The sequence below is a fragment of the Fusarium vanettenii genome, assembly GCF_000151355.1.
Source record: "Fusarium vanettenii 77-13-4 chromosome 10 genomic scaffold NECHAsca_14_chr10_3_0, whole genome shotgun sequence".
NCBI classification, from domain to species: Eukaryota; Fungi; Ascomycota; class Sordariomycetes; order Hypocreales; family Nectriaceae; genus Fusarium; species Fusarium vanettenii.
This window is the reverse complement of record NW_003315871.1, coordinates 547,705-556,046: the sequence shown is the minus strand read 5'-3', so window position 1 is coordinate 556,046 and position 8,342 is coordinate 547,705. Positions and strand designations below refer to the sequence as shown.

Genomic DNA, 8,342 nt, shown 5'->3' with positions numbered 1-8,342 from the left:
GGATGGAGGCGCCGGGTGTGGACGTGGAATTGGCGGATGGAGACAAACCCCAAGATTTTGAGAAGCGAGAGTCGAGAATTTCCACGGGTGCCGGGGGGGCGAAGGGTCAACCAGCAGTGGGCTTGAGCGGCCTAAAATATGACCACCGAGATGGCATTTGTTGACACGACAAGCTCACGCCATCAGGATGAGTGTCTCTTTTGATTATTGGATCTTGTTTGAATTCACCAACTGGTGCAAGGCACGATTCCCTAAAGAGGAGTTGGCGATGGGCTCAGATGGTGATGATTTTGATTTCCAATGCTTGACTGTCTTGTATGACCAGTCCCTGTTGTGTATCTATGCCCTGGCTATACACATCATCCTTGATAACCTTACACATCCAACCATGGGATAGTGGCACAAATCAAGGCATGCACAACCTCGAGTCTCCTCACCCGCCGCGCCTTTTTTTCTTTTTTATCTTCTCTTCTCTTCCATCTTTGGGGGCTTGCTGACCTTTCAGGTTCCAGGTCCCGACCTGCTGCCCCTGTCCCGTTCGTCTCCGTCCCATGTGGGCCACGCGCCCGAGCTATGCCTTGCAGCGTTAAACCTGTTTTGGACGCCCCATCGTCCTCCCGTCGCTCCGGCAGCGGGGAATAAAATCCGGAGATGGCCTCATTTCTTGTAGGGTAGTTGATGGGGAGGCTTTCCCAGCGATGGTTTTGACATTTCTGCATACTTAATGACAATTGCTGGATACTTTATTTGTGATTTTCTATGTAGCTACGGATTTTTCCGTTTTTTTATAATTGTTGTTTATCTCTTTTGCTTCTACTTTTGTCGGTGGATTACCAACTGACCAAGACAGTGTTTCACTGGTTACGCGAATCAACATCCACAGTCAAAATATGCGACCGCCCTCTGCTACACGTCAACATTGTCATGTCCAAAGTTACAAGTATCACTATGATCATTCACTTGACGAAGGATATCGAATAGTGGGAAATTGCAATGTACTAAACGCTTGTGAGGTACGCTCGAGCCTCTAATGAGACACTGAAGCATCTAATGTCGAGGGGATCACACAAAGGGCATCTGACGCGAAGACCATCTCCCCTCAAGGTACAACCACGATTCTACCGGTCAACAAACCTCCATACCCATCCCCAATACTCCGTATAATGGATCACAAAGTCTCCGAGCCCCAACTACCGAGCTCAGAGTCTAGCCTTACACCGATCGACATTCACGATGCATCATCAATATGATATCAAACAGAGTACCCATGTTCATACTAATCAAGGCTTCTAAACAGCCGGACCCAAGAAAAAGAAATCTATCCCGTCAACATTTCCGCATCTTCATGAACGCTTCCGGGCCTCTCTATGAGATGAGGCCGTGCCCTGCGTCCTGGTAGCGTCGTCGTGGCCTTCGTGTCCCATCGTGTCAAATATCCTGATGGTCTAGCCACCCGCCGCTGAAAACCCATGAAAATACCCACGTCATGCTAATGTCATTCATTAACTTTTGGAACAGAATCCTCTATAGTCAATTTTCCCCTTCATGCTGAGTGGTAAAACGTCACACCTCCTCGCATGCACCTCAGACGGCACCGGCCGTGATCATCTTCTTGCGAAGGTAGTTCTTGTACTCGGAGATGGAGCCGTCCCACTCGCGGATGGTCTGGTTCTCGCACACGAGAATCTGCTTGGCAATCTTGTCGAGCAATCTATTCATTATTAGCGTAAGCCATTCAAATGAGTTATTCCTGATGCTTACCGGAAGTCGTGAGACACGACAATGACACCTCCGCTAAAGGCGTTGATGGCATCCGCCAAACTGTCAATGGTGGGGATATCCAAACCGTTGGTAGGCTCGTCAAGCAGCAGCATGTTGGGGCTTTCGATGGCGAGAAGGGCAAAGACGATTCGGCTCTTCTGACCCTCAGACAGAGTGCCCATCAGGGCAGTCTGGGAATCACCAGTGAGACCGTATCGGCCGAGCTGTTGACGCCAGTACTGGTAGTCCTGGGACTTCTCGCTGTACTTGTCACGCACAAAGTCAAGAGCAGACTTGGTCAGGTCGAGCTGCTCAGCACTGTGCTGCGAGTAGAGACCCAGCTTCAAGTGAGTGTGTCGTGTCACGACACCGCCAGTGGGAGAAAGCTTGCCAGTCATGAGTCGGAGGAGAGTAGACTTGCCCACACCGTTGGGACCGACAAGGGCAGTTCGGGAGTCCATGTCGAAACCAAGGTCCAGGTTGCGGTACAAGTCGTCCTCGGGGTTTCCAGAGTAGGAGAAGGTGACGTTGTCGAAAGACAGAACGGGAGGGGGGAGCTTATCAACATCAGCGAAGCGGAAGGTGAAGACCCTGTCCTGCTCAACAGGCTGGATGAAGCCATCGGCCTCCATCTTGTCGAGAATCTTCTGGCGCGACTTGGCCTGTCGCACCAGGTTGGCGTAGGTACCAGCACTGGCAATGAACTTCTTGATGTGGGCGATCTCATCCTGCTGCTTCTGGTAGGCCTTCATCTGGTTGGTGTCGTTCTCGGACTTGGTCTTGTTGTACGAGTCGTAGTTACCACCGTAGTAGACGAGCTGCTTGCCACGCATATCGATCATGTTGGAGCAGACACCGTTGAGGAAATCCATCGAGTGGGAAACGAGCACCAGGGTTCGCTCCCACTTCTTGAGGTACTCCTCCAGCCACACACAGGCCTCGAGATCCAGATGGGCAGTGGGGTCATCGAGAAGCAGCAGCGAGGGCTTGACGAAAAGGGCCTTGGCGAGGGCGACTCGCATTCTCCAACCACCAGACATGTCCTTGGTCTTCTTGTGGATGGTCTTCTTGTTGAAACCCAGACCCGTGAGGATCAGGGAAGCACGGGTAGAAAAGGTGGAGGGGTCCAGCTTGTCCATGTGCTGTGAAGGGTTAGCGGTGCATCTCTTGTATGGGGCAGGAAACTCACGTCGTAGAGATCAATGAGAACGGGGCTCTCAGGGCCCTCATCCTCGAGAAGCTTCTCGGCCATCTTGTCAAGACGCTCCAGCTCCAACTCGGCCTCTCGGACAACCCACTCAAGGGCACCGAGGTCGCTGGGAGGGGCACCCTCGTTGAGAAGGTAGATATCGAGATGATCGGGGATGGGGTACTCGCGGGCGGCAATAGCCTTGAGGAAAGTAGACTTTCCGCAACCGTTCTCACCAAGGAGACCGTATCGTCGACCGTACGAGAGCTCGAGGGTGGAATCAGTGATGAGCACTCGGCCGTGGAAGACCAGACTGGCACTGGTGATCTTGACGTCCTTGCTGGAGGGGACGGAGGCCAGGACACCGGTGGTGACTCGGTCTGAGATGCCGTGCTTGTCCATCTGATCAGCGAGGCGCTTCACCTCGCCGAGCTTGTCGCCCGAGGTCGCGGGGCCGTCATCGTCCTTGACGGGGTTGCCGTGAGCGTCGAGCTGGACCTCCTCGGCCTTCTTGCCCTTCTTGCCCTTGAGCTTGCCCTCGGCAGCCTTCTTTGCGAGACGCTTCTCCTTGGACGCGGAGGGAGCCATTGTGACGATGGACTGTGGGAAAAAAAGAAAGCGCGGGGTCGAAGGAACGGAGACTGTCGAAAAGAGAGTCTAGAAAAATCCAAACCGAGGGGTATATGGGTGGTTTGGAAGATGAACCGTTCGATGACTGGGAGGAAGGAGGAAGGAGGATGATGAAAAAGGAAGAGCTGACTTGACCGACAAAGAAAAAAAGTGGCCAAGCAAAACAATGAGCGTGGCGGTTCCTGTCCTGCCGGTTGGATGGGTGTGTTCAGGTTCAAGGCTTTTTTCGCGGCGGTTGATGGAGGCGAGGCGGGGTGAATTTTTGTTTGGTGGGGCAAGATTTTCAGATTTTTTGGCTGATAGAGAGTCAGGCAGCAACTAAGGCATCAACTTGTGTGGGAGATGATGGGGAGATAAGGGGATATGCGTTGGAATTGTTGACGAGAAAGTTGTTGAACAACTTCAACCCTCTGTATGTATCCGTTATTTGCTATTAATCCATCTTATTTTGTTCCAATTCCTTCATATTTCGTGCTTCGAGACCCCTCTACCAAAACACATGCCAAGACTCGGTACCGCCTCTACCTTGACGTCATGAATCCATCTCTCCTGATTGGCTGATAAGATTCAGGATTTTCACACAGCCCTCCCATTACCTTGCTCACAACCCTGAGAGGCGGCGAGTCCGTAGTTTTTGAAAGAGGTGGTTGTGTTTATTTGCCTTTACGACTCGGGTGTCCCGATCTAGTTTTAACAAACGGCATGATCAAAACCTCTTTTTTGTGAATTGTTTGACACTGTGTTTATTTGATTCGATCAGAATCGTGATGCCGCGCGTTGCGCCCGGCAAGGCAACGGCCTTTATGCTTGTGCAATCCCTGTAGACAAACTCGTATCAGGCATTTAAACCGTCAAGGCCCTGACTCATTTCATGAGGATTTTCATTAGGCTGAGCTGCCTCGCTCGAAGCAAGGAATTTGTATGGTTGCCTTGACTATGGCCGTGGTTGACAGTCAATCTCATGCGACTTTCAGCGTCAATGCCTGATCATGTGAGGCCAACCATGGTTGAAACAGCCTGTAGGAACACACTGTATCATGCAATCATTCATCATTGATACTATCATGTAGCACACACAACAGCGTCCGAACTACTTAAGAAGGAGTCTCTGCATCCAGAGCATCGTAGCCAGACTTGGTCGATAGTTTCTCTTCCCTAGGGCCAGCACCCCCTCCAGCTTGCTGCTGCTGGAACTTCAGCTCTGCCAACCGACCAGGGTCGTCGTCGCTACCAGGCTCAGCATTCAGCGCCTTCTGAAGACCATCCTCCGTGTTGGACTCATCCCAGCTCCCCTCGAGATTCTTGTTGTGACGACGGTGCTGACCCTCAGCTTGTCCAGCAGAGGTCTTGGAAACGTTGCCAGTTTGACTGGCCGAGGTAGTATCGCGACCTGCGCCCGATGTTTCGGAGGACTTGGAGGGAACGTTCTCGGAGCGGATGCCCTTGTTGGAGGTGAACTCACCGCCCTCCTTGAAGGACTCGGCAGCTAGAGATTCCGAAGGCACAGCACCAGCGCGTTCCTTCTTAGTGGGAGCGTTTTCGCCGAGATCGACCTGTATCATGTCAGTGTCACATTCTGAAACGAGTGTTTTTAGACTCGCCTTGGTGCCAGGGCCGGGGGCCATGTTTGAAGATTTGACGATATGTTTGAGATTTGAGACGGTGTTCGATTCAGGTATTTTGCTGTGTTGGACTAATATTGACAAAGTTGTAAGACTGTAGCTGAGCGGAAACTTGAACGGCAGCTTTCGAGCTCAATAATATACTCTCCTCTGGAGTTTGTATGACATCACGTCGGTGAACGCCAACTGACGTCTGTATCCTCCAACATGACACCGAATTACATCATGATGTCTCTTTGACGTTGGTTTCGCTGTGAAGACATGCAAACGAGGGGTACAGGTTACACTTCCACTCGGAAGTGACCGTCTTCCAAGGTTCGATGAAGAAACTACTCCAAAGCCGTCGAGATCCTTGGTCTGGTCACCAACTTCAGCTTGAGATGAGGTTATACTGGACCATGGAATAATAGACGCATCATGATATCGTGAGTTATCGGTGAAGAAAGACGAGGCAAGCTCATTGGTAACTGCAAGACGGTTCGTCGTTCAGCCCTATGTATCATCCCGAAAAAGAGCGTGAGCACGTGCTGGACTGTGGGAGCGCCTCAAATAATAACCAAGAGTTTCATGACAGAGTCCGTCTAATTCCGCCTCCAACACCTGAAATAGATTCCGTATTGGTCCGTTACCAAGACAAGACTAAAATGGATGGTCTGTGGCCGTGCAAATGCCAACAAAGTCTTGGCACTTGGCCTTCAATACATCACCGCATTACAACCTGTCATGTGTGGATCGACCGGATGGCTGAGCAACTGCACAGGACACTGATACCATAAACCTGATTTATTATTTGCTAACTCGTCTGTGGTAAGGCCACTTGTTTCTAGGCAGCTGATCTTGTCTGGGACGAGCCGCCAAGACGTGGTTTGGTGTAAGTCTTTGTGGTGCAGCTGAACATGCGCTCAGATACTCAATTCTGTCAGAGTGTGCCTTGCCAGATAACCCCATATCTTACCAACTCATGTGAAGGCCGCAACATTTCTCCGTAAGCGGGGGCTTTATGCTTGAATGAATCCTTGTTTCTGCTGTCATTCTCAATATCACATGAGATGCTAAGCCGACACATCCGGCTTCTTGGCCAATGACCCATCTCCAGCGCACATTCGGCCTGCCCTACGACTCCGAAGCACCAATGCCATCTGCCTATTCTATGCCAAGACGTCTCGGCATCATGATGGTTCAATCTCGGTACCGTACTGGGGCCTGTGAAGTGGATGGGATGGGAGGCAGTGATCAAGTTGTGTCGTGTCAACGGCTGAGCGTGGTTTATTTATGGTATCGTCTTGCATCAGTGAATCCAACGGCGATCGGTATATACGGAGTAGACGCTCTCTGAAATCCGTCGGTCGGATATGCGAACCTGCAGCACGGATCGACCATGTTCAAGGAGAAGCAAGCAAACCTGCATAGGTGGCCAAGGACAAGGCTCTACCAACGATCGACTAGCCGATGGGCACGAGTAACGGCCGTACTCTGTCTGGTTCTTGGAGCATTCCACTGGATATCCGTCATCCATACCCACCGAAAAGCCTTGATCGCCAAGTTTAGCCCGACTATTTTTACCCATCTGACGCCATGGGACAGCTCGACGTTGGCAGATACACACTGGAGATGGAACGAGACGGGGGATTTTGCCTGGGGATCGTACTCCAGGAGAGAGATATGGGCGAATCGGCACGAGTGGAAACGGCTTGGCTCGGGATCTGAGGGAGAGGCGTTCACCTATAATGGCACGGTCATCAAAGTATATAAGGAGGCCAAGTTTCCGTTTCGAAACTGCGTCCCCGATGCACCTTTGGAGCTCCGATGGCCGACCGAGATAGAAGCGTCGTTGTTATTGGGAGGGATGGCCGGGGACGAGAGTCAGAGAGATGGCGAGTTTTTGCCAGTGACGGATTACTTCATGTCACCATCGGAGGAGGGTGAAGCTCGGTGGCATTTCTTGACACCCTTTCTGGCATCTGGAAGTCTTGTCAGACTTGCGGGGCACTTGCACCACTCTGGACACGCGTACACAGCTCGCGATCTCGACATCCTCTACCGGCCTTCGCTTGAACGACTCTTCGAAGCTCTCGACCGAATGCATAATCGACATGGACTGTGCCATGACGATATCAAGCCAGACAACATCTTTCTCTCAGGAAAGGGGTCCTTGGGGAAGGTTGATGAGACGCTGGATATGACCAAGGACTGGATACTGGCAGATCTTGGGAACGCTCGAGAACCCGATCATCCATATCACTCGTCGATTTTGTGGTCGCGACTGAACAACAACCTCTCCAACTGCCGAGTCAACGACGTGGTGAGACTTGTCAAGTCGTACGTGCTCTTCCTAAGAGCCGCAGTCGACGATGGTGGTGCATTCGACCAACAGTTCTTCCAAGGACGCGAGCCGTGGGCCAAGTTGTTCTGGACCATCGTCGACGGTGTCAACAGCGACGCTGTCTCAGCTGTTTCGGCCCGGGTGGTGTCCACGGCACTTGATCCCTCACTTGAAGATCATAATGATACTCTCGTACACGGTCGTGACCCGCAAGGCGTGTGGAACCCAGTCAAGAGACTGTTGATGAGCCGAGACGAGGTCATTTCTCGTGCAGTGGATGACCAACTTAGAATCAGTGCTGCAGATAGTGTAGCGAGGCTCAAGGGGCTGGCGTTTCTGTTGGGGGTCCCGGTCGGGGAATGTCAGGTCGAAAGATAGCACACTGACTAAGTGCCAAAGTTGGAAACTACAGGAATAGCTTTTGGGTTACAGAAATAGACGTTGATGAGTAACAAGACACAGCGACTTTGATAGTCGGACTTACGTATACATGCCTTCTTGCCAAGCAACCGCCAAGCCTCCACTCTACCACACACACGGTCGCTGTGACGCAAATGCGAAAAGAAGATCCGGTCTTTGAACGGCATTTCGCCACCTCTCGCCGGTATCACGGGGGTGAAGGCTTGTGATCGGCCGGTGGTGGAGTCAGCCGAGCGACGACCGGACAATTCATAGCATCCGAGAGGTTGACGGCCGGCGGCAAAGAGGCTTGGAGACTCGTGCCAAGGGCAGATGATGGAAGGTCGATGAGAAGGTTGGCAGGTCAGTGGTTGCCATCACTAGTTGGCAGGCTGGCATGCTGCATTCGTTACCTCTA

The 8,342-nt window shown here is 51.8% G+C and overlaps 3 protein-coding genes across 3 annotated transcripts; 1 reads left to right on the top strand and 2 right to left on the bottom strand.

The window, feature by feature from the left end:
• Nucleotides 1-1,584: 1,584 nt before the first annotated feature.
• NECHADRAFT_50894 (uncharacterized protein) lies at nt 1,585-3,538 on the bottom strand (the record flags this gene model as incomplete). The annotated part of the gene is made up of 3 exons (XM_003047574.1): nt 1,585-1,711; nt 1,762-2,903; nt 2,972-3,538. 3 exons carry the CDS (start codon nt 3,536-3,538, stop codon nt 1,585-1,587), a joined length of 1,836 nt encoding a protein of 611 aa, XP_003047620.1.
• A 1,076-nt stretch (nt 3,539-4,614) lies between these two features.
• NECHADRAFT_102879 (uncharacterized protein) lies at nt 4,615-5,289 on the bottom strand. Its single transcript, XM_003047573.1, has 2 exons — nt 5,182-5,289; nt 4,615-5,133 (listed from the first exon to the last, which is right to left on the bottom strand). The coding sequence occupies exons 1-2, from the start codon at nt 5,203-5,205 to the stop codon at nt 4,675-4,677; spliced, it is 483 nt and encodes a 160-aa protein (XP_003047619.1). The 5' UTR covers nt 5,206-5,289; the 3' UTR covers nt 4,615-4,674.
• A 1,291-nt stretch (nt 5,290-6,580) lies between these two features.
• On the top strand, nt 6,581-8,007 carry NECHADRAFT_101921 (uncharacterized protein; the record flags this gene model as incomplete). Its single annotated transcript, XM_003047748.1, has 1 exon — nt 6,581-8,007. The coding sequence occupies one exon, from the start codon at nt 6,581-6,583 to the stop codon at nt 7,901-7,903; it is 1,323 nt and encodes a 440-aa protein (XP_003047794.1). The 3' UTR covers nt 7,904-8,007.
• Nucleotides 8,008-8,342: the final 335 nt, after the last annotated feature.